The sequence below is a fragment of the Panthera leo genome, chromosome C1 (assembly GCF_018350215.1).
Source record: "Panthera leo isolate Ple1 chromosome C1, P.leo_Ple1_pat1.1, whole genome shotgun sequence".
In the NCBI taxonomy this organism is placed as follows: Eukaryota; Metazoa; Chordata; class Mammalia; order Carnivora; family Felidae; genus Panthera; species Panthera leo.
Window position 1 is genome coordinate 219332156 of NC_056686.1, and position 27991 is coordinate 219360146.

Sequence of the window (27991 nt, forward strand, 5' to 3'; positions counted from 1 at the left end):
GCCATGGAGCTGCGGGCCCGAGGCTGGTGGCTGCTTTGCGCGGCCGCCGCGCTGGCCGCCTGCGCCCGCGGGGACCCTGCCAGCAAGAGCCGGAGCTGCAGCGAAGTCCGCCAGATCTACGGGGCCAAGGGCTTCAGCCTCAGCGACGTGCCCCAGGCAGAGATCTCGGGTAAGTGAGGGCGCGGCACCCGGGGCCCCGGACCCCGGCGCGCCCGGGTCCCTACTGCGCGCTCCTGCTCTCCCCTGCGTGCCCTGAGCCCGGAGCCGGCCGCCTGCGCCCCCGCCCGTCTGCACCCCCTCGGGCCCTCGCCCCCGAGTGCCGCCCGGGTCTCGTGCGCTCCTCTCGGCCGCCCCCCGAGCCGCGAGCACGCACGCCGGCCCCTTCCCCGAGGAGCTGTGCTCGTGGGGCTGTGGCCCGGGCCGTCCCCGGCGGGGAGTCCTGCAGGGCCAGAGCTAGGGCTGGGCGTCTTCGGCCATCGGCTCGGCCCAGCGCGGTGGCGGGGCGGGGGGTCCGAGCCCGGGGGCGCGCAGGGCTGACTGCGGGGCCGGCTGTCGGGGCGCAGCTGACGGCGGCCGCGGGCGAGGGACTCCCATTTGTCTGGTCGGGCCTCTCCGGGAGGCGCCGCGGGTCGGGCCTGGGGATTCCTTTGGGGTCCCCAGCAACGGCAGCCTGGGTGGGTTCAATTACAAGTCCCCCATTCTTGGCGGGAGTGGGCCCCTGCGAGGTAGGGAGTCAGCCGTGCGCCTGGGGGTGGGGGCGAGGCGCTGACCTCTGCCACCTGGAGCCCGAAGCAAGGGCTCCTGCCTGGCGAACTTGGACTCGTGGCTCGCCGGCCTGGCACTCGGAGCCGCCTCTGGCGGGGAGTCGAGCTGCAGGTGGTCGGCTCTTTGGATCCCGCCCAGGGGCCGTTTCTTTTCTTTGTAAGAGCATCGACCCTCCCAGGCATCCTCAGCCCTGCAGCTGCCTGCAGTCCTGCCCACCCCCTCCCTGCCGGCCTCTGAGGAGCTTTGGAGGGTGGGGGGTGGAGTACAAAGTCCTAAGGACCACCCAGGCCCCCAGGCTCTTCACACTGCAACTGTGTGGGGAACCACACTAGGTCTGTGCAGGGCGCCTGGGACGCGGTGGGCAAGCTCAGAGCGGACTAGTTTCTTTTAGGGAAGGGATTTCTCCCAAACTAGGGGGAGAGCTGTGAGTAAGGGTTCTGCTCAGACGGTGACATGGGGGACAGGGAATGACCACAAATACAGGAATTCTGAGTGACAGAGGAGTGTATCCATGTGCAGTCCATGGCCCTGCCTTGCTGGGGACTGGGAGGGAGGCAGCCGGGTTCTGGCCCCCTGGGCCCCGGGACGGTCAGACACACACAGGGCTGCCTTGAGAGACCCTTGGACATACCTGCCCACCCGGCCACCAAGGCTCTGGAGAGGCCCCCTCTCAATACCCCAGAGCGGGCCTTCCAGCATCTCCCTCTGCTGAGAGTTCCTGTCCGTGTGGGGCCTGCCTCTCCGGCGGGCCGGGTTTGCCGGGCTCCCTGGCTGCACAGGGCCCTCTGCAGTTGGGCTCACCCTCTGCTCCACCACTGCCTCTCCTCCCACACAAACAGGAGAACTTTGGCCTGGGTGTCCCCAGCCTTCCCTCTGGATCCCACCCCAGACGCCCCCACTCAGCCCCCGATCTCGGCTGGAAGCCTGTGCCTGTGCCTCTTCTCCGTGTGCCCACTCCCGCTTGGCCACTGTGTCCTTAGGGGCCATCCTAAACTTGCTCAAACCCACAGGCCTCTGTCTTGGTGAGGCCGAGAGGCCAGGAGGCCGAGTTTGGGCAGCTGCCAAGGGGTGGGAGAGAGTGGGGCAAACTGGGGAAGCTGGGGAAGGGCGGAGGCTGGGCTGGGGCCCAGCTCCTGTTCCCCTTGGGTTGGGGGAGGCAGTCAATCAGGGGCCCCGGAGGATCAAAGTGCATTGCAGTCTCTGTGTGTGATGGGTGGAGACGGGGTGCTGGCTGTCCGGCTGGGGGACAGTGGCTACCCAGCAGCTGTCCCAGCGTCGTGCTGGCCAGGGCTTGGGTGCCGCCCTCCTCCGGGCCTGGAATGCCAGGGGCCGCGCTCTCTGCCGGCGCCCCCTCTGCGGGCGCCCCTCAGCTCCTCCGTCCTAGGGGGAGGGCTTCTTCAGAGGGGCCACCTCCCTCCAGCCTGTGGCTGAAGCCCCCATGAACGCTGGGACGGCGGAGGGCCCTGCAGGGCCCAGGCGCCCAGACGGTGCCAGCGCCACGTGGAGCAGAGGATACAGGGTGACCTCCCAGGGCAGCGGCCAGCCCGTCCCCTCCTGTTGCCGCGGGGCCTGGCCTCCGTGGACCAGGCGCCCCCTGGCGGCCTCACACAGCACGCGCCTCTGGGGAAACCGTGCCTGCTTCTCCTCTCCTGCAGGCCTGGCCGCCAGACTTCTCTAGCGTGGGGACCTGGGGTCCCCGCCTGTGGAAAGCCCCCCCCGCCCCCCCCGACTCAGCCGGCCCTGACCGGGTGGAGTGGTTGGAAAGCAGGGAGGCGTTTACGGCCTCTGCCCAAGGGACCTTAGAAATGACGGTGGGCTCGTGAGAGTGGGGAGTGTCAGGCCACATAAGATTCCAGTTCGTGACTTCGTGTGATTTTTTTGGATGGCCGTGCCCGGCAGTTGGTGATGACAGCTGTTGTCATTTTACAGGTGAGGAAGCGGGCCTGGGGAGGCAGAGCCGGGTAAGGCCGTGGGGGCCACAGAGCCCAGGGAACCCTCCCGAAGGCCAGAAGGCAACAGAGAGAAAGTGAGGGATCCCTCTGCCGGGAGCCAGTGCCGGGGACGTGCAGTGCCCCGTGCTGAATCACACATGCCCGCTGGAGCCCGCAGGCTTTCTGCCTCTGCCTGCGAGGTCGCTCCTGGCCCCCAGCTGTCTTCCCAGCACCTGCCTGGCTTCCTGGCACTCCAGTGACATGCCTTGTACTGCTCTGACCCTTCGCTGGGGTGCTGGGGACAGGGGCCACTCCTGTCACGTCCGTGTTGTAGCCACAGAAGCTGGCCCCGTTCCCGGCACCAAGTAGGTCCTCGGTCCACATTGCTGGGGACGCACCTGTGTCCTGCTCCGTGCCAGGCCACGGAGGGTGGGCAGGGAGAGGCGAAGGGCCTGGGCAGAGGAGGAGAGGTCTAGAGGTCCAGCGCTGGGGGTTGGAGGTCAGAGGGGGCCGTCAGTGCAGTGAGAACCGGTTGATGTCCCCTCTGGCCTGGGGTTGAGCCTACCTGCCGGCAAGGGGGGGGACAGCGTACCCTGGAGCTCACACCAAGGGCCCCCCCCCGGGCCCATCGGCAGAAACCGTTGCTTCCGTGTGCCGGCTCTGACCCCCGACGCCTGTTGGGTGGTGAGAGACTCTGGGAGAGGGTCCTCAGAAGCCCGCATCCCAGAAAGGGCTGTCCTGGCTGGGCTCAAAAGAACCCACCCAGTATCTGTCCTCACCTGTGGTCTGTAGGGCTCTCACAGGCCACATGGCACACGGCCTGGCCTGGCCCCAGGCCACGGGGTTCTGTGTACCCTGCCCTGTTCAGAAGGCAAAAGCACCCCGTGTGCCTGGCCGGGTCCCCGAGTGGTCCTCAGCCCCTGGTTGTGCTGTGGCTCCGTCCCTCTGCCATTTGAGGACCTATGGTTTCATCATCCCCAGCCTGAGATGAGGGGGGGAGGCGTGTGATGGGGAGGCCCGAGGGAGCCAGGACTCGACGGGGCCACCTGCATGATGCAACGTCCTGAGCCCCCTGCTGGACACGCTGCGGTGTTCCTGCCAGAGGAGCAACATCCTCCCTGGGCCTTACTTCAAATGTCAGTCCTGCTGCGCAAGCCTCCCGCGCCACGCGGCCCCTGGTTTTCACGCACGACACTGGGAATGGTCACGACCGCCCCTGAAGGTGCCCAGGAAGGGATGTGCTGGCACCGTGCACCGTGTGGCCGGCCCCGGCCCACGTTCTCCCCCTGCCCCTGCCCTGGGGTCTTTGCAGGCCCGCACAGACCCCTCGGGCAGTAGCGTCTTGAGAGCCCTTAACGTGACCCCGACTCAGTGCACATCTTTTCGCGTTACTGTCTGTTTGATGCCTTGGGTGAGGAAGGGTTTTTGTAGACCTGCTTCACAGATGAGTAAACCGAGGCCCAGGGGAGCCACGTAACTTTGCCCAGCACGCGTAGCCCACGTGCAGCTCAAGCTGTGGACCCCAAAGCCTATGGCATTTGCTGCTGCCCAGTCCTGGGCTCCGAGTTTTCTGGAAGGCTTGGAGCCATCCCGGCCTGGAGGCCTGAGATAGGAGCCCGAGGCCCAGGCCCTGGTGGTCCCCCCCCACCGCCTTCTCCTGTGGGCTCTCCTGGGCCTGGCTTCCTTTCTAGGCCGGCTTAGAACATCTCTTAACTGGAACTCTTCCCGAGCCTTTGACCTGGCCTCCCTTCCTCCATCGGGACAGGGCCGTGTATACACTGGCCCTCCTCATAGCTGGGCCTTGCCCTCTGCCTGGGCCCCCCGATACCTGTCTGGTGGCGGCCAGCTCTTCCGCAGGCCTTGAGGGCTGTTGCTCCTGCCCGAGGAGGGCTGTTCCCAGGCACCAGGGGCATGAATCAGATGATCCCCGGGTACACGCAGGATGGCCTGGCTGTGTGTTCCTGGCCATTGCAAGAAACCCCCGGCGTGTCCCCAGCACCGTGCTGGGCCAAGTCCCCCAGGACTCACGGACAAATGCTTCTCGGGGGGTGAGAGCCTAGGGGACGAGGCAGGTCGGCCTGGCTCCGTGCAGGCACTAATTAAAGAACAGTGTAAGTCTGAGGTTGACAGACGGTGGCCCAGCCTCTTGGGAGAGGGACTGGGGACACGTCGGCCAGGCAGCAGGCTGGGTTCAGAACCGGGAGGAGAGCCCGGTTGTGTGGGGGTGCCCATGCTCGTGCCAGGCCATCCACACCCACAGGCACGGGTGTCAGCCTGGCTGGCCCTGGACGGGAGAGGGCCTGCCCCGAGGCCGTTGGGAGTCGGGTCGGGCGTGGGACTGGCCTCTGCCGTGCCCAGGCCTGGACGTGCCCAGGCAGCAGGAACACCTCCCTTGTAAGGCAGACTCTTCTTTCCAAGACCTGCTTAGTTCAGGGTGATTCCAGACCAAGGCTCAGGGCCCCTGTCAGGCGCCTGGAGGACACTGGGCCCTGCTGTCCAGTGCAGCCCCTGCCTATCCAGCGTCTCTGCTGGGGGCCGGCCCCGATCACGTCTGACCATTAGCAGAGCCCTGTGGGCCCAGGTCACTGCCCACACTGGGGAGAAGACAAGTAGACTCCAGAGCGTGAGGGCTCCAGCCGGAGGCCACCCACCCCGGAGCCCGGCTGCTCGCAGCTAGGGCGGCTGGCAGTCTTTCTTGCTGGTGTTTGTCCAGGAACAGGCCCGGGCAGGTGCCCCTCGCTGCTGGAAGTCTCCTGGGGGCGGGGATGGCACGGACGGGGATGCTTCCTCCCGCCCCAGGCCTCTCCCCACCTTCCCAGGTGGGGGCACATGGCGGCCAGGTGTGAGGCGAGGGCAGGCGTGGCCTCCCTGCTGGGGGGGCAGGACCTTGGGGGCCAAGCCTCCTAGACTGACTTCAGACGGGCTGTGGATGCCGGGGAGGCTCTGGGTGGGGGGAGTGCAGAGGGAGTGCACACCTGCTCTCCCAGCAGGAGCCCTAGAATCCTGGGTGGGTTCAGGAGCCACTGGTGGTGGGGGGGGGGGGGCGGGCAGGCCGGCCTCGTCCCGTGCCCTCCTCTGCCTGTGGCCTCAGCGTCCTCTCCCGCCAGCTCCTAGCTGGGTCGTCTTCCTGGTACACACACCCCCTCCTGCCAGGTGGGTCCTCCCCGTGCCCGCCCCTGGCACACGGCTGGCACCGGCCTGGCCGGGCGTCCCCCAAGCACCCACGCTCTGGGGCTTGCCCTGCTTCCCAGGGTTCTCCCCAAGTCTGGGCGGGCCTCGGCAGTAAATACTCCAAGCACCTCCCGTGTGCCAGGCCTGGGCCGGGTGCCGGGGGCGTGTCAGACGCACACGCTGGGCAGCTTAGCAACAGAAGGTTACCGTCTGGCAGTTCTAAGGCCGAAAGTTCGGGATCAAGGTGTGCGGGGCTGGCTCCCTTGGGATCTGGGGGGCAGGACCCGTTCCAGGCCCTGCCGGCTTCTGGCAGCCGCTGGGGGTCCTTGGCCTTTTGGGCCTGAATGTCTCTGGCTTCATGTGGGTTGTCCACGTGGGCTCATCTGCCTCCAGGTTTCACCTTAAAAAAGTAAGGACACCTATCAGATTAGGGGCCACCCAACTCCCGTGTGACCTCACCTTCACAGACCCCCTACTCAAATAAGGGCACCCTCTGACCTCCTGGGGCCAGGACTGCAGCGTATGAATCAGGTGGCCCAGCCCATCTGCTCCCTGAGATACTTTCCGTCTGGCAGCGGTGGTCCCGAGCCCTGCTGTTTCGTGGCCATGGCTCCTCGGGACAGGGTCATGCCTCCGCGTGTCCGCCACAGGCTCAGGAGCCCGGCACAGATGCGTACCGAGGCCCTGGTGACAGTGTGGAGGGGTCAGGCCCCTTCCCACCCACAGGCTTCTCCGGGCACGGCCCTGGTGTGGGTGGGCTCAGAGGTCTGGGCCCTGACCCCCGCCGGGTCCTTGAGTAGCCTCCAGCCCCCTGTGAGCCTCAACTTCTCCATCCCTGTCAGGGTGGGAGGGTCAGGAGCCACTCCTTGCAGCGTTCGGGGCCTGCTGACCCGCCAACACATCCGGCTTGTGTCACGTCCCAGAAGCGGGGCGGGCGGTGAGGCGGCCTTAAGACCTTCGTGGGGTTGGGGGGCACCTGGCTGGGATAGTACTCAGCGACACCAGTGTTCTTTCGACAGGCTCAAGGTCCCCACCTGAGCGGAGGGGGCCCAGCATTCGGGGCAGGTGCTGGAATATGCCTGGGGGAGGGAGGGGGGCCCAGAGGCCAGGAGGGGGCACATGGTTTGGAGATGGGGAGGCAGAAGGTGGCAGACGGGCCACCGTGTGGCAGCTGTCCCCTGGTACGGTGGCCCAGCTGAGGAAGCTCGCTGCTCATTTGTGCTAAGTGCTCCCTGGGTCCTGGAGGCTTGGCTGGGTGACAGGGCAGCCCCGAGGGGCTCCATCAGTCCCGCTCCCTTGCCATCTGTCCTGACCTCAGCCCCCCGGAGGCCCAGGGCCCCGCCCGCCGCCCCTGCTGCATCTCACAGGGGAGACTGGCCGGGTCCGAGCTGGGGACTGGCCCTGTCGGGTGGTGCTGGGTGAGGGCCAGCAGAGCACAGCACGGGGGCCTGCGCCGTGAGCCCCAGGGCCCCGAAGTGGACGCGAGGACCAGAAGAGAGGAGGAGAGCTGGCCGGCAGGGGGGCCTGCGGGAACCCCGCTCTGGGCCTCTCCCCGCCCCCCCCCCCCCCCACCACCTGCTGAGGACCGAGGCCCTGCTTCCTTTAGCCCCTCGCCCTGGCTGCCTCCAGTCTCTGGCTTGGAGGTGCTTCCATGGGTGTCTGCAGGGTGGGTCCGGCCACGTAGCATGTGGATGAGGAAGCCGGGTCCCAGAAAGGGGTTCCCCGTGCTCAGAGGCCTGTCCCTTGAGGGGTTTCTCCAAATTGCCTCATTGCCTCGGCGTCCGGTGTGGGTACTGGGTAACAGTGCCCACCCTGGGAGGGGGCACTAGGGGGACGTTGTGTGTCCCTGTCCCATAGGCGCTGGGCATGTGGTCCAGAGTGCAAGGGGGAGGTCGGCGGTAGGATGGAGAGCTGGGGCTCGAGGCCCCGGAGCACCCACAGCCACGAGGAGAGAGGGGCCCAGGAAGGGGCCAGGAAACTCTCAGGCCCATGTGAGGCCCAGTTGAGGCCCTCGTGACACTCGACTGCAGGAGCGCCTGGCCAGCCGCCCCCGGGAGGGCCTCCTGAGGTCAGAGCCGGTGCTCCTGACGGCAACAGATGTCCGAGCCCCACTGCCCTGCCCCTTGTGATGAGGAAGGGCTGGCCAGGCCGGGGCGAGGGTCTCCACCTTTCATCCACTGTGTGCTCACCCTCTGCCAGTTTCTGGAACACAGAGGTGAAAAGCCACGGTCTCTGTCTCCCAGAAGATCAAGGTCTAGTGAGAAACTCCCTTGGGGCCTTCAGACCATCCTGGACTCAGCGGGCCAGAGCCTGCCTACACTGACTGTCCAAGCCTCGTCTGCACCCCAGCTAGTCGGTCCTAGGACGGTGGCAGTGCCACCAACACCTGGAGGGTGGACAGCCAGGCCCTGGACAGGTGCACCTGTCCTCTCTGGGGCTCCCTCCCCATCGGCACTGGAATCTGGGGGTTGGTGGCCCGTGCATACCTTCAGACAGTATCCCCAACACTGAGGACCCACTTTCTGAGCCCGCGAGTCCCATCCAGGCCCATCCCTGTGTCTAACGGCATCCTACGTGCCTGGTGCCACATCGAACCATGTGGGCCCCCGTGGTGAGCCACGGGTGACAACTGAGTGTGTCCTTAGGCTCCGGGGCCCCCGACTGCCTGTCCCTGGCTCTGGGGGCCAAGGGAGTATATCCCACCCACCTGTCACCATCTCCAGGCCCTGGGGACAGAGATGATGCCACCCACTGCCTGGGTTGGCTCATGATCACTCACATCTCGTTGTCATGGAGTGTGGGACACAGTGGACCGACAGAGTTATTTTAAAAGGATGAGGCTCTTAATTCCGCTCCGCCGTCCCTGACCTCCTCCCCCGGCGTGGCACGGGCTGCCCACGCCACAGAGAGTCCGGGCGTCTTGGCATCCTGCCCTCAAGTGACCCAGGGACTGGCACATCCCCATCACTGTGCATTTGGGGGGTTGGGGGACAGGTCAGACACACACAGCTAAAGCCCCATCCCCAGGGTCCGGTGTGGTTCCCAAGTAGGAGCTGTGCGCTGGGGGCATTTTCGGTCAGGGCCAGGGACCCTGTGAAGTGCTGGGCACTCTTGAACAGCCAGGAGGTGGCTTCCAGAAATGCCAGTAGCGCCTCATGCGAAGCACCTTGAACCAAAGCCCTGGGCGGGGTGGAACCAGCGGCCTGGAGCACGGGGGAGGGGCGCCCTTCTGCTTTGGGGCCAGGATGGCCTCGCAGGGGTGGAGTCGTCTGTGGAGGAGGGCGAACCGTGGCGGACCGACAGGTGTGAAGGCAGGGCGCGGAAGGCCGGGGTCCTCAGCTGGGGTGCATGGCGAGGCCCGGGGAAGGAGTTCGGGCAATTGGCGAGCACGGCCGAGGAAGAAATCGCGTTTCTGTTTTTGCTAACCTCTAAGCGGACTTGAACGTCTCCTGTTACCACGAACGAGGCAGCGGTGGGGTGTCTGGGGCGTGGCTGCCGTGGAAGCCGCTGGTGCACTCTGTCCCCTTTCGTTTGCAGCGGGTGGCCGGCAATCCCTCTCACACTCCCCACGACCTTGACGTCTCGGCTGGTTCTAGACCTGCCGTCAGCTCACGCAGAGCGCGCTCCCAGGAGAGCGGGCGAGGCACCACGTCACGCGTTCACTGTGCGGTTTTCTGAGGACCGTTGCGCCTCGCCCGGCGTCCTTCATGGTCCTCCGCATAATTCTTCGACTCGTCAGCGCCCGGGAAGGGGTCAGCGGGCCTCAGCAGACGGTCCAGTGGGGCCAGTGTTGCGGCCAGTGTATGCACCCAGGAGGGCCTGCAGGGGCTGGGGGTGGGGCCGGGCCGCGGAGCAGGGGTGTCTACGGGCACCCGGAGGTGACGGGGACATTCAGAGGTGACAGTCTCTCTGCATCACTCAGTGGGTGTTATCTGAGCTCCTCCCGCGTGCTGGGGCCGTTCTCCCGCTGAAACGCAGCCACCAGCAGAGCCACTGGCACGAGGACAGGACGAGCGTCGGTCGTGTCCTGTGAGCTGTGGCTCTGCTGGCCACGGTGACCACGTGTTATGTCGGAAGTCGGAAGTATAGAGAGCTAACACGTGAATCCAGACATGCACGTGTTGAGGTGAGGTTTGCAGTCACACCGCACCACCCTCCCCCCCGCCCCTCCAGGGCTGTAGAGCAAAGACCCCTCCCAACTGGGGTTCAAGTGCCGGCTCCACATTCACTCGCTGTGTGACCTTGGGCCAATTACTGAACCTCTCTGAGCCTCAGAGTGCTGTTCCATTAAATGGGGATGGTAGCAGTGCCTGCTGCATGGAGCGTCCGTGGTCATCAGTGCGCCCGTGTGCACAGCCAGAGTCCATGCCGCGGGGCCTGCTGGGGACACGGGCCCTCCGTCTCCAGGTCCTGCCTTCTGGAGGTGCCGTGGGGGAGGGCCCCTGGTGGGAGGCTGAGCAGCCACACGGCCGGGGCTCAGAGATCTAGGCTGGAGGGGAGGATTCTCCCCTTGCTCAGTCACCCACTTCTGCTTACTGGCCAGTGCTGGGTGTGGCTTCCATGCTCCCGCCCGGCTGGCCCTGGTCTCTGGTAGTTGAGCACTGCGGGAAGAGCTGGTCCTGGAGGACAGCTCTCGGTGAGGGAGCACTGCCCCAGCATAGGGCCATGCCCACACCTAGGAAGGACTCTGTGTGGCCTTGGAGGGTGGCAGCTGGTGTTTACAAGAGAGCCACAGATGGAGGCACCAGAAGTAACCACAGATCCTGCGTAGAGGTTGGAGGGGGATAGGAGATGGTGCCGGAAGGACCCACACACACCCTCAATCCGTAGCCGGGCCTGGGGTCTGGCAGCCTGCATCGGGGGCCTCTCCTCGCCCGGGTCACGTGGGGCCTTATCAACGTCCCCGTGGCCCCTCTCTGGGGACGGGGCTGGTTCCATCCCCTTGACCATCTGCTCCAGGATTTCCCTGAGCGGGACCATGCCACCCCCATCCAGAGCTGTGTGCCTGTGTGCCCTTCTGCCTGCTGGGCATGGCTGGACGAGGCCGGGGTGGAGACACCGGGTGCCTAGGGGAGCAGAATTCCCCACCTCCTGAGGGGCCTGGCCCTTCTCTGACATGCTTCCAGCTTCACCGGCCCCTGAGAAACTGATCTGGAGAAGCCAGGGAATAGGATGGTCCCCAACATTCCCACCTGCTCCGCGAACCCAAACAAGATCAGGGCTCCACCTCTGGGGAGCCGGGCAAGGGGGCAAACGCTGAGCTCACGTGACCCTCTGTGTGCCCAGCAGGGCCTGGTGGGCGCGGCCTCCGGTGGAGGGTTGGCTACTGGCAGGAGCGTCTAGGCAGGTGTCCCACCCCCCAAGTGGAGGTGGCCGGGCCTGGCTCAGCTTCCAGGAGAGGGGTCTCCTCTCCATACGCGGGACTTCCAAGCTGCTGGTGGGCCCCAGGTGCCACCGTGCTCTTATTTCCTCCCCTTCAGCGAAGACAGGGAGGCACACAAGTTGGGCAGCAGACCTGAGACATTGAGCGAGTCACGGAACGTCTCCCAGCCTCAGTCTTCTCATCTGTAAGATGGGTACGATTCTATGTTCCTGTTACTCAGCCTGCTCTGAGGGGGTTGGGGCTGTGGGTGTGAGGACCTCAGCTGGGGTTGTGCCTGAGTGTTGCAGGGAGGGAGCCTGTGTGACTTGAGTCAGGCTTCTGTCCACACCCCACGAAGGGCTGGAAATAAAACTGCAGTATATCTTCTTAAATTGGTAATCCAGATAGCGAAAAAGTTTGTCGCTTAGGTATGTCCTGAATATTTTAATTTAAAGTAAACCGGTGTAAGTTTTTGGTGAAAGTACGTGCTAGATATTTAGCGTACGTACGTTGCAGATAGTGGGGGGCGGGGGGTCTTGCTTTTTTGGTGATAAAATACGCATAAAAAGATATAGCATTTTAACCGTTTTTGTGTACAGGTCAGGGTCATTAAGCACATACGCACCGTCCACACCATCCGTCTCCAGAATTTTCTCATCTTCCCCCACTGGACCTCTCTCCCCAGTGGACACGGACTCCCCAGCCCCGCCCTGGCCCCTGGCGCCCACCTTCCGCCCTGTCACTGTGACTCTGACGACCGTGGGGGCCTCCACGTACAGGGAGTCACATGGTATTTGTTGCTTCAAGTCTGGTTTCTTTCACTCCGCACGGCGTTGGCAAGGTCAGGTGCCTCCACGTCGGAGCAGGTGTCGCACTTCGTTACTTGTTGAGGCTGAGTAATATTCCGTCCTGTGGCTCTGCCACGTTTTGTGACCCACTTCTCCGTGGACGGACACGGGTTGTTTTCACCTTCCGGCTGTTGTGAGGCAGCCGCTGTGCACAGGGGCGTGCGAGATTCTGTTCCAGTCCTTGCTTTCATTTCAGTTCCTTTGGGCCAGATACTCTTATGCTAAGAAAGAATGCCGTTTTTCTGTCACTCACGGTGAACTGTGTCCCGTCCAGATCTGCAGCCCCCTCCCCAGCTGTGCCTGCCAGCTGGGCTGGCGAGCTGGGTGGAGGTGCCTGGGCGGTAGGCGGCCCCTGACTCAGCCGGTGGGGGGCGGGGGGGGGGGGGACCGTCCTCCCCAGGCAGCGGGCCGGCCGTCTGCAGCTTGCTGGGCGGCGGGGCGTGCCTGCCCCTGCCCCTGCCCCTGCTTCCGCGTCCCCGTCCTGCTCAGGACGCCCCCCCACCCCGGGGGCTGGCATGGGGGGAGGTCTCGCAGTGGGAGAGGCAGGGGAGCGGGAGGCCAGCACTGCTCAGCCACTTCCCGCCGAGTGACCGCGGGCATTCATGTCAGCGCCTACACCGCCCGCCGCGGCGAGGGAAAGAGGGGCTGCTGTGCAGATCGCATCTAACACCTTGCACAGCGAGCAGCGAGCAGCGAGTACTCCCATCTCCCGCGGAGGCCGCCGGGCCTCTGTGAGAACAAGGGCGCCCTTGTGGGGAGCAGACTCACCCCGAAAACCCCCTCGTGGACGCTGCCCGCTGTCCTGCTACCTGTGGGAGGGGTCGGGTCAGGAAGGTCTGAGGCCGCCACTCTGGGGCCGTGATGGCACGAAGCTGCGTTTCCTTGAATGCCGACACCAGACAAAGAGTCTCTCTGTGCGGTGTCTTCAGGCATATTTGTTTACTGACCCAGGTCCGGCTTGGGTGCTGGGCAGGGAGACAAGAGAAGGGAAGTGGAGGCCCCACCAGCAGGCAGAGTGGCCTTCCTGCTGCCAGGGAGGGTGGGCTGCCTGTGCTGAGTGGGTGTTGTGCCCCCGGGGGGCCTGGGAGGGCTTCCTGGAGGGAGACCTGAGTTGGCCTTGAAAGAGGGTGGGGCCAGGGGGAAGGGCGCTGGGACCCAGAGTTACTACAAGTGGCAGGCCACAAGCTGGAGGGGGACTGAGGAGCTGGGATGCCAGGCCGACGGCGCCCGTGACTTTGGACACGGCTACCAGGCTTGGCGGGAAGTGGCTGGGTCAGGGGGCGTCAGCCGAGCCCTCTGCCCCTTCCCATTCTGTCTTTTCAGCCCCAGGATTTATGGGGCCTGAGCGGAGACTGGGCCCGGGTCACCGTGAGCCCCCGTGGGCTCCCTCAGTTGGAGGGTCCTGCCCGATGTTCCAGCCCAGCTAGGAGTTGGTGCCCCCTTTGCCTGTGGGGGGGGGGGGGGGTCCAAGGGGGGAGGATGGGCAGACCCGAGGCGTGTCTTTGCGGGGAACACAGCAGAGGGGGTCCCTGAGCTGTACCCCCTCCTGCTGTTCCAGGTCGTTCCCTGTGGACACTGGAGAGGCCCCCTCAGCTGCCCCAGGCCCCACGGGAGGGTGGATGGGAGGGCTGTGCAGAGCCTCAGGCATTCACGCCCCACCGATGCCCAGCCGGCTGGCATGCGGATGAGCCCAAGGGGGTGCTCTCCTCAGCTCAGCTTGGGCCAAGCTCGGCCTGATGGGAGAGATTCCGGGGAGCACTTACCCCTGGGCCCCAAGAGAGTGCTCCCTGCCCTGCAGCCAAGACCTGAGGTTTCAGGTGCAGCAGGCACAAACCCAGGGTCCCCTTTATCCCCGGCTTGTTCTGAGGTCATGGAGTGAGCGGTGAACCCTGAAGCAACCCAGGGGAGGCCCGTTGGAGAGGGCTCGGTCTCTTGGCCAGAGCTGCGGCCAGACTGATGAGGCCAGGCCCACTGCCTCACCGAGGCGCCCCCAAACCTGGTGCTCACTGGCAGGGTGGCCTGCCCAGGAGGTCCCGAGCAGGAACCGGGCGGCACAGAGAGCAGCCTTGTGGTTACCTGGTGAAACCCCCTTCTTCAGGGGTCTTAGGTGTTGTGGCCTTGGTGAGGGGTCTTTGATCAAGCGCTGCCTGCCAGGTAGGGCTCTCCAAGTGCAGGCTGGCCGCGAGGAGGGTGGCCTGAGTGGGTGGTTTTCTCCTGTGCGGTGGCAGCCAGGTGAGGCCAGGGCCAGGGCTCCGGGGAGTACAAGGTATTGGTGAGGGCTGTCCCGGTGTCCTGGGAGGGAAGGGAGAGACACCAGTGTGGGAGGGTGCCCGGGGAGCGTGTGGCCAGGTGGGGTTGGCCGATTCCCAGGGGAAGGAGATCAGCAGTTGGCACGCAGGCCCAGGTCGCCTAGCTGAGAGGCTGGAGGCCTGGAGGGGACAGGTAGCGGCTGTGGTGGCTTTGAGGGCCCCAGACAGCAGTGGGAATCCGGTCGTCGTCAGCAGGAGAGGGGGCTCCCAGGTGGGGAGCTGCCATTCTCCGTCCCCAGGAGAAACCCGACACCCCCATCCCCTCCCTGCCACCCCCGCCCCCCCCCCCCCCCCAGCCTCAGGTCAGCATCCGGGATGGGCCCCCGCCCCCGGCTCCCGGCTCCCGGCTCCCTAGCGCGCTCCGGGCCTGCGCCTCGGGGCTGTGCTGCGGGGGAAGAGCGGAGGAGGGCCTGGGTCCCCGCCGGGAGAGGGGCCGGGCCGGAGAGGGGCCGGGCCGGAGGGGGCGCGGGGAGGCCGCCCGCGGGTTCCTGGGAGACGGGGCGGTGCCAGCGCGGCGGGGCGGGGGCTGCGGGAGGAGGCGCGTCCCCGCTGCCGGGAGCCGCGCCCTCGCCGTGCGCGCCAGTGCGGCCGCGGGGCTGCCGGGGCGGCGGTGGCCGCTGCTCCTCCCCGGCTCCTGGCCGCCTGCGCCGCCTCCGAGCCCTCCGGCCCGGTCCTGCTCCTCCGCCGGCCCCCGGCCGGGTCCCCAGGCGCCCCCCCCCCCCCCCCCCACGCGCCCGCAGCCGGAGTCGCGCGCCACCCGGAGCGTCACCGCCACCGCAGCCTGGGACGCCGCCGCTGGAGCCGCCGCCGCCGCCGCCGCCGCGCAGGGTTCTCGGGGCCACGGCGCGGGTGGCCTCTGCGGGGCCGGGATCCAAGCTGGGCGACCCCGCCTGGGATCCAGCCAGCCGTCCACCCCAAGCCATCTCCATCTCCCCGGTCCCCCAGCGCCCCCGTCCCCAGGCTTGCCACCCCTCCCTTCACTCCCTCCGCCTCGCCCCCTCATCCCCACCCCTGTCCCCCGTCACCTCCGCCTCGGCCCCATCTTCTGTCCGCCCTGCCCTGCGCTGCCCTCACCCCCCACAGGCGCATCTTCGCTCCGCTTCCCCACCGCTTCGCAGCAGGTGCCCCAGCGTCCACCCCGTGGATCGTGGGTCCCCGTTCTCGCCGCACCCCATCGCCACCCCACCCCGTCCCCTCCTGCCGTTCCCCACCTCTCCCCTTCCCCGGGCCCCTCTCCGCCGGCAATCCCGCAGCGTCCCGCCACCCCTCCCCACCCCCCCCACCCCCACCCCCTCCAGTGCCTCCCACCGCCTGCCGCAGCCCCCTTCCTGCAGCGAGCCCCCCTTCCTCTTCCGTCAGACCCGTCCCCTCCCCTTCGCCTGCCGCAGCCCCCGCGAGTCCCCGCTGCTGCCACCCCCTCCCCATGCCTGCCGCGCCCACTGCGGCAAGCCCCTTCCCCGCCAATCGCGTGGCCCTCCTCCCCCACCCCCGCCCCGCCTGCCGCAGCCCCCCGCGCGGCCCCCCTGCTCGCCGCCTCCCCTCCCGCCTGCCGCAGCCCCCGCAGCCCCTGGGCGCCCGCCGCGCCCACTGCACCAGCGCCCGGTCCCCTCCGCGCCAGGAGCACCGCCGCCGCATCTCCAGACCGCGCGCTGGCTCCCCGGCTCCCGCCCCGCGGCGCGCGTCCTGGCCCGCAGCGACTGGCGAGGGCACCGGGGCGCCCAGCCTTTGTTCCACGGCCGCGGCGACGCAGCCCCTCACAGGCCTGGGGGGCCCACCCCTCCCACCCACCGAGCGAGGAGTTGTCCGCACCGATGCCCCTCGGTTTCGGGTCCCAGTGCCTGGCGGAGGCTCTGCGGCAGCACTGGCAGAGGGCCGCTTGGTGACGCTGTCATTTGCCTGAAATGGTGGGGGGGTGGGAGGGGGCTTTGGGTGGTCGGTGAGGGGTAGGGAAGCAGGTTGGGTCGGAAGCAGGAGGGGTTATGGGTGTTGTTGGTGTGTAAGGGGGAGTAGGAGATCGTGGTTGAAATGTCCTTTGCAAGGTGCATCCGAGGCCACCCTTCTGGACGGACTCTAGGTGATCAAGTGTGACCCTCCAACAGGGACTCGTCAGGGGCAAAGGCTTCTGGGGGATGGGGGGCTGTTGAGAAAGGAAGGTCTGGAGCTCCGCTGTGGCCAGTGGCCAGGGAAGCTCCCTCTGTTTGCTCCGTGTCTCCCACCCCCAGTCGGCTGGTAGACATGCCAGGGGGATCCTGTGGCCACTGGAGCGACATAGGGTCCAGGAGCAGGAGTGGGCGGGGGCACTTGTCCAGGGGAAAGCCTTGGACAGCCGCTCACCCCCAGTCTGCCGGCAAAGCCCCGGGTAGGGTCCAGAGTTGAGTAAAGGAGAGGGGTGGGGAAGCTGCCCCCTTCCTGCCCTTCCAGACCCGGGCCTCTCCCTTGCTGGGTTTTGGTGCCTGGAGCTGGGCACGCGGCCCCGCTTCAGCCCATCCAGGGAGGCTAGCGCGGTAGCGCAGGCTGATTGTCGACAGTGACTTAGAGTGTTCTAGGGGTCGCTGGGCCAGGTGGTGCAGAGCATCGGGGCTGTGGCTTTAAAGACAGGTCAAGCAGATAGTCTGCATACTCCCGTGTGAGCACTAGAAGCTTCTGGAGACGTGGGCTTGGCATGGCGCCATCTTCCCTCTGCAGTCTCCTTGGGAGGGCTCTAGCGCCACCAGACACAGGTGGCTGCTGGGCTGGGCCTGGACACATGAGGTCCGTGTCTGGCATTGGAGCCAGTGACCACTGTTGGGAAGGGGGTCTTGGGCTAAAGCATCAGGGTGATAGTGCTGGTGGGGGTGGCTGCTGGGTGGGGAACGCCTTTCGGAGACTGCTAAGACGGGACAGCTGGGACCAGCGCTCAGCAGGTGGCAGAAGGGTGTGAGCCTTAAAGATGTTTAAGTCGTAGACTGATACGGGCTCAGTGAAGAGAAACCGGGGGTCTGGGGTGACCCCGAGAGATCTGAATCTGGAGGGAAAAGGTGGACCTCTGGTCTGCCACCCAGAAAGAGAAGCAGCCGCTGATGGGGTGAGGGGAGTGGGTGCAGTACTTAAACCTGAGGAGCAGGAAGGGAGGGAATCTGGGAATTCGGGGGCGGGGCCTAAGGGAAGGAGCCGCAGGGATCGCAGGACGGGCGTACATCCCACCGTGAATCGGTGAATCAGACCTCCCTCCCGTTTCCCCAGAACCCCCGGGGATCGCCACAGGGAGGAAGTGCCCCACAGGCCAAGGGAAGTCCTGGATGTGGCCGGCCCGCTGTTGCAAAAACCGCAAAGGGACCGAGGGAGGAAGGAGGGACGGTCACCGGCCGGCCGGTGGAAGCGTCCTTGGGAAGAGGGGCCGGCGCCTGCCGGCGCGGGCGAGTCTTCGTCTCTCGGCAGGTGTTGAGAGGTGGGGGGGTTCGGGGCCGGAGAGGTTCGAAGCGACAGGGTGCGATTCCGTCGTGCACACTGCCCGGGGTGGGGGGTCCCCTTCTCTCCCGCAGACCCCCGCCCGGCGCTTTGGCTCCGACCGGGAGGGGCAGGCCCGCTCTCCCCGAGGCGCGGGGGTGCCCTGCTGAGCCCGCCTCCGGCCGGCCGGCATCCAGGGCCGTCGGACGATGTGCGGACCGGGCCGGGCCGGGCCAGGGTGGGCGGAGGGCGAGCGCCAGGCGCTGCAGCCCCTGCGTCTGCCCCGCGGCCGGCTCGCGGCCGCCTCGGCCCAGCCTGCCCGGGGCCTCAGGCCGGCGCCCGGGCTCTGGCTCCGTGTCTTCACTCCCGTGTGTCCGCGGAGGGAGGGAGGGCCGGGGGCTGTGCCGGGGCAGCCGGAACAGCGCAGGCCACCGGGCGGCTGGACGAGGTGGCCGGGCAGGGCCGGGGAGGCTGTGGGGACAGTGCCAGGGAGCCCACGCAGCAGCCGCCCACGGCGGAGCTCCCTGCATCTCTCGGCGTCCCCCTCCTCTGCCCAGCCTCTCTGCTGTCTGCGTGAATGGCAGGCTCGGGGAGGGGGTCTGGGCCACCGGGGGACCGGGAGGGTTCAGGAGGGAGGGCAGCCGGCCAGGGATGCCGTCCGCCCCCACAGCCTGCAAATACTCAGGATTGGGCGGCCCCGGGCCCACATGAAGCCCGGCTGGCACCTGCCCCCTGCCCCAGGCCACACCCCTGGTTCGCCCTCCCCACCCCCACCCCCACCCCCCAGCACCACTGGGACCCCGGTGTGCAGAGGGCGCTCTCCGGGCCCCCACTGAGGAGGGGAGCTCAGGTTTCTCCTGGTTGGGGCCCGGGGACCCCATGGAGAGGACCCTCATCTTGCTCAGCGTCCTGCCTCCTGCTGGCAACGGCCCCCGAGAGGGAACCATGGTAGCTGTTGTCTGGCCCAGCCCTCCCTGCCTGGAGGCACCTGGGCATGCCACCCCTCAGGAGAAGGGGCACAGGGATGTTGGCGGGTGCCCCCCCCCCCACCAGGCCCGGGCTCCGACCCTCAGCCCCAGCTGGTCCCCACAAGGCCCGGAAAGGTCTGGCTCACCCAGAGGGTCAGGCCTCAGGTCCCCAACGGCCACACACCCCCCGCAGACCTGGGGCTCCCCTGGGGGTGGTCACAAGTGGTCTCCGGCTCCAGTCTGTTACCCCGAGGTCAGCCCTGCCCCAAGATGGGGGTCCCAGCCCCCCTCAGACGGACATGCTAGCATCACCTCCAGGCCCTGGGAGAAGGGGCGGCGGTCCTCCAGGCATGCAGCCCCTGGGGGGAGCAGGTGTCTGAGACCAGACACCATGTCTGAGTGCCCCACCCAGGCACCTGCGGCCCCTCCCACTGCACCTGCAGGCCTCGGCAGCGCCTGTCCCGCCGATGGGCACGGAGGCCAGACACAGTCCAACCTGGTGTGTGACCCGGTGGTCCCGAGAGGCAGTTCGGGGCAATTCAGCCTCAGGATAATAATTTCTCTCTCCCCTCCACCCGAGGCCTCTTCTAGAGGCTGTCTGCACCCAGGGCTGCTGATTCTCCCTTGCGGGTCACCTTGGAGCCAGCCCCCAGCCCTCGGGACCCAGAGAACTCTGCCCAGGCCACCGCACCCCCACCCCACAACTGTGCACAGGATGACCCTGCCCCCACACAGCCCCTGCCCCCCTCCCCCGTCAGACCCTTGCTGCCCAGGGGGCCCCAGGAGGGACCGCTCCCACAGCTTAGAGGCACGAAGTATGGCCTGCAGGGTGGGGTAGGGACGGGTGGGGAGGGTGGGGAGGCGGCCCGGTGGGCGTGGAGTCCTGAAAACAGGTAGCCTTGGCTTCTCACTGTGCAGCATGGACTGGACGGGAAACTAGTCTCTCTGAGCTTGGTGTCTCTGGTCTATAAAGTGGGGTCACAGCACCCACCTCCGAGCTGCTGTGATCATTGTAATACTGGGACCTGTGGCTGGCGCAGTATGCACAGCGGTATAACCACAGGGCTGTGTGACTTAGCACCTGTCCTTGACCCCAAGGTGGGAACACGGATAGTGGTGCTGCCCTGGAGCCAAGGGCCAAGGCCGCGGCGTGAGGAGTGATGGGGGCTTTGGGGGCGCAGCGGAAGGGACGTCCGGAGACACCCGTGTGTCCTCTTGCCCCGCCCGCCCCCGGCAGATCTGTGTCCAGGCCATGTCCTTGCTGGGTTAGGCTGCCCCCCACGTGCTCTGGCATGGGGCGGGGGGGGGGGTGGTAAGGAGGCTCTGGTTGTCCAGCCCTGCCCATCAGCGACCCCTTCCTCCCTGCCCGTTCTCAGCCAGGGCCCAGGCAGGGGGGCACCATGCAGGCCTGGAGGCTTACCCTGGGGAGCCTTGAGTCTGGGAGCCCACCCCTCCGCACATACACAGGGCCCTGAGGCAGTTCCGTGCTGGGTCACAGATGTGACCTGAGTTGCTCCAGAGCCCCTGGGATGGCCCTCCTCACCTGCATGGTGGCAGCAGGGGGACTGAGGGGCCGGGGGGACCTCCGACATCCCTGCATCCTCACTTTATGACCAGCCCGGCTGCGTTTGTCCCAGACGGCCTGGAGGGTGGCCTGCGGAGGAAGCCCTGCTCCTGTGTCCCACGCTGGGGACTGCACCGCCTACCCCGGGACCCCCACTGGAGCTGTGCCCCTCCCAGGGTCCGCTGTTCATGTCCGCCCTGCCCAGGAGACCCCGCCAAGCCCCGGGGCCAGTTCTCCTGGTCCCCAAAGCTGTGCCTGCCCCCGGACCCATGCCCCAGCAGCCTCCCCGCCCCTCCTCCCCTCACGCCGGCCCCTCCCCACAGGTGAGCACCTGCGGATCTGCCCCCAGGGCTACACCTGCTGCACCAGCCACATGGAGGAGAACCTGGCCAACCGCAGCCGGGCTGAACTGGAGACAGCCCTCCTGGACAGCGGCCGCGCCCTGCAGGCCACACTCACCACCCAGCTGCAGAACTTCGATGGTGAGCAGGCCACTGGGGTTTGGGGACCACCAGACGCTGACACGGTGGGGAGCTGGGCACGAGGGCACCTCTGCTGGTGAGGCGGGGTCACAGGATGGGTGGGGTTATTAGCGCTCTGGGGCTGGGAGCTGAGATTTGGGGGGTCCCGGTAGCAGAAAGCTGCCCACGTGCAGGGGCCCAAGCAGGGGACCCGTGAGCGTGGGGTGGTCTGCAGGCGACTTTGTCCACCCCGTGGTGTGCACGGCAACACACGTGCACGTTTGGGGAGATCAGGCCCATCCCTCTGTCCGCCCTTCAGAGGGTCCTTCTTGCTCTCAAGGTGGCTCCTTATCACTAGAGGCAGGAACAGGCCTTGCACTGGCCACCAGCTGGCCCGGAGCCAGGAACCGCAGTGTGACGGCCGAGCTCGGGGCGGGGCACTGAGGATGGGGCTTCGGAGGGCCGGGTCTGCGCTGGTGCGGGGGCAGGAGGAGTTTGGGGCCCCGGGTGTGGTCCTCACATCTCCGGGGCAGCTGCTGTGCGTGGCATTCATGGGTCTCACACCGGGAGTCTCACGCCGTGTCTGGGCAGAGATCGAACGCCCTGGACCGTGAAGAGTGGGCTGGTGTAACGACGTCCACGGTGGCCACCCCAGGGGGACGGTGTGGGCGCTGGGGTGGGGGGCCCCCAGGAAGTGACCTCTGAGCTGAGACTGAAGCCTGAGGTCTGACTGGAGGGAGGAGGTGCCCCGGCAGAGCCCGAGCTGAGACAGGAGGGAGAGTGTGAGCCTGCAGCTGGCAGACAGCCCCGAGTGGCTTTGAGGCCCAGCCTGGCAACACCTGCAGCAGTGGCTTTCCTTGGGGGCCTGTGACCTCCGCCCCCTGCCTCCTTCCCACCATCCGGCAGCCTGGCCAGGAGCTGCCCGGCTCCCACCTGGGGTGCTGCACAGGGTGTCCTGAGCCCTACAGCCCAGGGCCTTGGGTGGCGTAGATGTGGAGGAGCCTGAAAACCCCTGGGGGCCCAGGGTCCAGGGGCCTGTGCGGGGAGGGTGGCCACGGCTCTGGGGGCCGAGTCCGAGGGCAGGGGCCATGTGGTTACAGACTGCAGTCTTGCTGCTAAAGGGGGTGGGTGCTGTCCGGGACCCCGTTCTGGGCATACGGGGTGCAGGGCATCTCCCCCGAACCACGCCCACGCCCTGCCTCCCGGAAGGCTGCAGCACATCTGTCTGGGGCTCTGGGCAGGTCCCAAGGGCTACAGGAGATCCAACCCGGACCCTCAGGCAGGCCAGCTTCTGGGAGGCATGAGAGGGAGGGCCGGACACGGGGCTGGGGGGTGGGAGGGGGCAACGCAGGGAGGAAAGAGCAGGAAGGAGGCGGCCCCACCTCCTGACTCAGAGGACCCTCCTGCCCCCCTTACAGGTGATCCCAATGAGTCCCTGAGGGCACCCTGAGCCTGCCCCCAGCTCAGAAGTGTCCATTGGAGGCCCTGAGACCCGAGAGGGGACCCCCACCCAGGCTTTTGCACCCCAGGCCACGGGGGGGGGGGGGGGGGGGGGGGTGAGGTCTTAGAAGTCCCAGGGGCATCGGGGGCCTGGCCTCCACAGCGTAGGGGGTGTGCGGGGAGAGGTGGGGGGTGGGACAGGAGGCCCCGGGAGGCCTCACCGCCCCCCCCCCCCCCCCACTGGCCCAGATCACTTCCAGCACCTGCTGAACGAGTCGGAGCGGGCGCTGCAGGACACCTTCCCCGGCGCCTTCGGGGAGCTGTACACGCAGAGCGCCAGGGCCTTCCGGGACCTGTACTCCGAGCTGCGCCTCTACTACCGCGGCGCAAACCTGCACCTGGAGGAGACGCTGGCCGAGTTCTGGGCCCGCCTGCTGGAGCGCCTCTTCAGGCAGCTGCACCCGCAGCTGCTGCTGCCCGACGACTACCTGGACTGTCTGGGCAAGCAGGCCGAGGCGCTGCGGCCCTTCGGGGAGGCCCCGCGCGAGCTGCGCCTGCGCGCCACCCGCGCCTTCGTGGCAGCTCGCGCCTTCGTGCAGGGCCTGGGCGTGGCCAGTGACGTGGTCCGGAAGGTGGCCCAGGTGCGCTTGGCGGCCCCCCCCACCTCCCTCGGGGACCCTTCGGCCCCGCCCCCCGCCGCTTTGCATCTCGGCCCCGCCCCGTGCCCCGGGGTCTCCTGGCCCGGCTCCCTGCCCCGCCTACAGCACGTCCCAATGTCCCGCGACTGAGCTCCGGTGGGGGCAGCCGGGCGGTCCCATCCTCAGCCAGCCTGGGTCCCGTGCAGGACCAGAGGGGAGAAGGTGTGGGGCTAGATGCCGAGTCGACTGCGGGGTCAGGGGCCGGGAGTCGAAAGGGCAACTGGCTCGGAGGCCAGAGCAGGCGGGGGCCAGCAGCTGGAGTCAGACCCCCTGGTGACAAACCGGGGAGGGGGAGGGCATCGGCCTCCGAGCCACACAGCCCTGGGTGTGAGCCACCTCTCCGCCTCCAGCTGGCGTCCTTTAGCGGGTCCTCCGCCCAGCCCTGAGCCTCAGTCCCCTCGTGCGCGTCGCACACAGACCTATTCACGCTCCCCCGTGAGGCTTGGTGACGGCAGTGTTCAGGGAGTCGCTCACTAGGACGGTAGCAGTTATTAGGATGAGTGGTCCCACGACCCGTGGGCCTGCTTGGTCATCTGAGAAGAGAGGGGCTCCCCAAGAAGGGCCGGGGCCAGGCGGAGGTCCCACTGTGGGTGGGGCAGAACTGAGGCCTCCTGACTTCTGTCCAGAGCCTTCCAGCCCCGGGCTCCTTGGGGGGCTGGGCACGCCCAGCTGCGGGGCTGGGCTCAGGCTGCCTTGGCTCCGCAGGTGCCCCTGGGCCCGGAGTGCTCGAGGGCCGTCATGAAGCTGGTCTACTGCGCGCACTGCCTGGGGGTCCCCGGCGCCCGGCCCTGCCCTGATTACTGCCGCAATGTGCTCAAAGGCTGCCTGGCCAACCAGGCCGACCTCGACGCCGAGTGGAGGAACCTTCTGGGTGAGCCCTCGCTGCCACCACGCGCCAGAGCAGAGCAGGGACAAAGCCAGTCCCGTCCTCGGGAGTGCCTGGCCAGAGGCCCTGGGAGGAGGGTGACCCGGGGTCAAGGGACAGGGAGGCCATTCTGAGTGCAGGCTGCTGCCTGGGATGGAGCCCTGCGGGGTCCTAGTTCCTCGCCCTTCCCCGCTGAGGGAGGGCCCCCTCACGCATACGTGCCCACATGAACGTGACCTAAGGCGGGCCACCGCATGCGGTGGGCCAGCCTGCCTGTGCGCGTGCCGACACGTGGGGGGCCCACACGCATCCACATCAATACGTGTGAGCTGACGCTGCTGACGTCAGGTGGGCCAGCGTGCCCGCGCTCCGGCACCGGTAAGTCCTAACTGTGCTGACCCCGCAGGCCGACCCGTGTACACGCTCACGTGTGCTGATGCGTGAGACTCACCCACACGTGTGAACTAGCACCCGCCCACGGTGGGCCAGTTCAGCATGTGCCAGCACACGCGAGCTTCCACACGCGTGTGCCCAACACGCGTGCATGCCGACACACAGCTAACACGTTCACCCACGGACCCCTGGCCGGCCGGCACGCGTGCGTATCAGCACACGCGTGAGCTCACGTGTGGACACGGCCTGGCTGCCGTGCATACTTACCAAATGCCCTCTGTGCATGTGCCCCCGCCTGTCCCAGACTCCATGGTGCTCATCACCGACAAGTTCTGGGGCCCGTCAGGTGCGGAAAGCGTCATCGGCAGTGTGCATTTGTGGCTCGCAGAAGCCATCAACGCCCTCCAGGACAACAGGGATACGCTCACAGCCAAGGTGCGGGCAGGAGGGTGCGGTGGGCGTGGCGTGGCATCCCGGATGTGGCCTCGTGCCCCTGCAGGACCCCTGCGGTCTTCCCCCAGGTCATCCAGGGCTGTGGGAACCCCAAGGTGAACCCCCAGAGCTCTGGGCCTGAGCAGAAGCAGCGCCGGGGCAAGCTGGTGCTACAGGAGAGGCCCCCCACGGGCTCACTGGAGAAGCTGGTGAGTGGTCCTCAGCCAGCCGGGCCCTGGGTGGACAGGGGAGGGGAGGGAAGGGCAGGCCGAGCAGGGCGCCCCGTGGTCTGACTCCCGCCCTGCAGGCCTCTGAGGCCAAGGCACAGCTCCGAGATGCCCAGGACTTCTGGATCAGCCTCCCGGGGATGCTGTGCAGCGAGAAGATGGCCATGAGCGCCGCCAGTGACGACCGCTGCTGGAACGGCATGGCCAAGGGCCGGTAGGTGCTGCTGCCTGGCTGGCCACAGGCCGGCCCCCCTTCGCGGTCTCACCTGGGCCTGTGCGGCCTGTGGCACCAAGTGCTGTGTGCGCGGGGCCGTGCCCGACCCCAGACACGCGGTAGGACACAGGAAACCCTCACCCGGGCCAGCTCCCGGCAGCATGTACCGTGCTCCGTGTGCCCATGCCCCGCGACTGTGGGCTCCCATCGGCCCCTGAAAGGCCACTGGGGGTCTCGAGCTTGCCAGCACCTGGACAGGAGAAGAGGGGTGTGGGAGGGCGTGCCAGGGTATTGCCCCTTGGCAGGGACCAGGCTGTGACCCAGGGCCTGCCCACAGGTACCTCCCAGAGGTGATGGGTGATGGCCTGGCCAATCAGATCAACAACCCGGAGGTGGAGGTGGACATCACCAAGCCCGACATGACGGTCCGCCAACAGATCATGCAGCTGAAGGTCATGACCAACCGGCTTCGCAGCGCCTACAACGGCAACGACGTGGACTTCCAGGACGCCAGTGCGGGCGGGGCCCTGGGGGCGGGGCTGGGGACGGGGGCGGGGCCCTGGGGCGGGGCTGGGGACGGGGGTGGGGCCCTGGGGCGGGGCTGGGGGCAGGGGCGGGGCCCTGGGGCGGTGCAGGGCAAGGGTGCCCAGGAGAGACCCTTCCAGCCCCCAGGCCCCCACGGTGGCAGGGAGATGCTGCTGCTGTCTGGACACAGACACCAAGCAGCCCCCACCCGTGTGTCCCCAAGCACAGCTGGGCCTGGCCAGGATGTCCATACGGACCCGGCAGGCCCCGGGCAGGTCGGGGAGCTCAGGGCGGAGCTGGCACTGGCACAGCCGACCGCGGGAGGCCCGTGTGGACGGTTGCTGTGCCCGGGGTCCCCTCACGGTGGGGCGGGCCTGCTGGAGCCTCCTCTCCTCCCCAGGTGACGACAGCAGTGGCTCGGGCAGCGGGGACAGCTGCCCCGACGACCTCTGTGGCCGGAGAGTCAGCAAGAAAAGCTCCAGCCCACGGACGACCCTGACCCACGCCCTCCCGGGCCTGTCAGAGCGGGAGGGCCAGAAGACCTCCGCCTCCGGCTGCCCCCGGCCCTGCGTGTCCCTAATGCTGCTCCTCTCCCTGGTCCTCTCGGCTGCCAGGCCCACGTGGCGGTAACTGCCGCAGGCCCCAGGGACCGAGGCCAAGAACTGACTTTGCCAAAACGCAAAACAGACGATATTTAATTCTGCTGGGCCTAGAGGCCCGGGGGCAGGACAGGGAGGGACAGTGAGGGGCCCCGGCTCTGGGACTGTGCTGGGGTGGGGCAGGGGGCCCTGGTCCTGCCGGCCACCCTTTTAATTTTGTATGAGGGCCTCAGGTCAGCCGGGAACAATGTCCCCAAAAGCCATGTATTTCAGGGACCTGGGGGATGCCGGTGGCCACCTCCCGCCTGCCTGCCCGCACCTCTCCCCCAGCTCCCCGAGCAGCGTCCCGCTGGAGAGTGCGAGTCTGTGCCTTCCTCTCCTGCCTCCTCCTGCCGAGAACTTCCGGGCTCCGTGTGTCAGAAAGCAAAGCCCACCCCTGGATGCCTAAGAATCCCTGGGAGGGCATCAGGGTTTCTGCCATCCAGGGTCTAGCAGGGGCTTTGAGATTATGCATGAACCCTTCTGACTCAGCCAGGCCCCCGTGATGCCGTGACCCCCCCCCAACCCCGCCCCCCAAGGCCCTCAGCGTCAGGGCGACTTCTAACTGGGAAGGCACCCTTGTCGATGAGTCTGTCTGGACTTTATTCTCGCCAAGGACTGGCTACGAGGGTCTGGGGCACACAGGTGGGCCGCCATGGGCACAGCCTCGCCACTTCCGGGCCCCGCCCTTGGTTGACCTTCACGTGAGGCTGGGGGTGCCGGTCCTGGCCGTCTCGGGAGAGCAGGCTGGGTGCCCCCTTCAAACACGGGCCCCACGCCTGCACGGGGACTTGTGGCCGCGTGCAGGAGCTGCCTGCCCGTGCCCTGCCTCTCACCGCCCCTAGGCCTGCGGCCCCCAGCTCGAGGTGGGGCAGGCAGGGCTGGAGGGGACACATGGCCACAGGACGCAGGGAGGCCGGTGAAACTTGAGCCCGGCCAGGAGGCCTGGCCCTTCCTGACCCCACCAGCTGCAGGGGGCCCGAGGAGGTGGGGGGGGCTTTGACAGTTAAGGGCTTTTCCAAACTTACATACATTCACAGACGCTTTCCACCTGTTCACCCAGAGCTGCTTTTCAGCTACTCCCAGAGCTTGGAGGCACCTGGGCTTCCCGGACCTGGGCGCACCCCTGCTCACTCAGGCTGTCCGGGCCCGGGACCCCGCCATCCTCCCTCCCTCCCGGGCCCTAGCTGCTGTGGGTCCTGGGGAGGGGGCTGGACCCTGCCAGAGAGGGGCTCAGGCAAGGGGACCCTCACGGGTCTGTCGGATGCTGAGCCCCGTGGCTGGGCACAGCAGTCCTAGCCAGCACCGGGACCCGACAAGGCCATTTCGAGCTGCTTTGCCTTGCGTCCTGCGCTGGTCGAGGCCGCCAGCCTGTGTCCCGCCGGGCAGCGCTCCCCCACGGGCACGCCCACCTCGTGATAACTCTGCTCCTGCCACCCCAGAGGGCTGGGCTTGGGGCCTGCTTCCCAGCAGGCAAAGGCCAGCTGGACTCCCGGGGGCTCTGGGGCAGCCGCCCACGTGCCCGGATGGCAGCCTTGGCCGCGCGTGGGCGTCCCCACCCTGTGTGCCTCTCTGGAGGGGGCGGCCCCAGCACAGTTGCTGGCCGGGCCGTAGCCAGGCCTGCTGTGTCCCCCTGCACGGTGTCACCTGGCATCACATGCTCTTGAGTCCTTGTACGAATAAAAGGTTGGAGAGCTCGTGTGGCTGTGGTGGCCCCATCCTGCCCAGCTCGGGGGTGAGCATGTGTCCGCGGG

The 27991-nt window shown here is 67.3% G+C and overlaps 1 protein-coding gene and 1 long non-coding RNA gene across 2 annotated transcripts; one reads left to right on the forward strand and one right to left on the reverse strand.

Moving 5' to 3' along the window:
• GPC1 (glypican 1) lies at window positions 1-27934 on the forward strand. Its single transcript, XM_042950783.1, has 9 exons — window positions 1-169; window positions 20668-20826; window positions 22495-22886; window positions 23649-23814; window positions 24506-24636; window positions 24723-24842; window positions 24941-25074; window positions 25412-25587; window positions 26000-27934. The coding sequence occupies exons 1-9, from the start codon at window positions 4-6 to the stop codon at window positions 26227-26229; spliced, it is 1674 nt and encodes a 557-aa protein (XP_042806717.1). The 5' UTR covers window positions 1-3; the 3' UTR covers window positions 26230-27934.
• LOC122226881 lies at window positions 11682-14607 on the reverse strand. Its single transcript, XR_006205805.1, has 3 exons — window positions 14154-14607; window positions 12887-13042; window positions 11682-12298 (listed from the first exon to the last, which is right to left on the reverse strand). It is a non-coding gene; the product is annotated as an uncharacterized LOC122226881 (long non-coding RNA).
• Window positions 27935-27991: the final 57 nt, after the last annotated feature.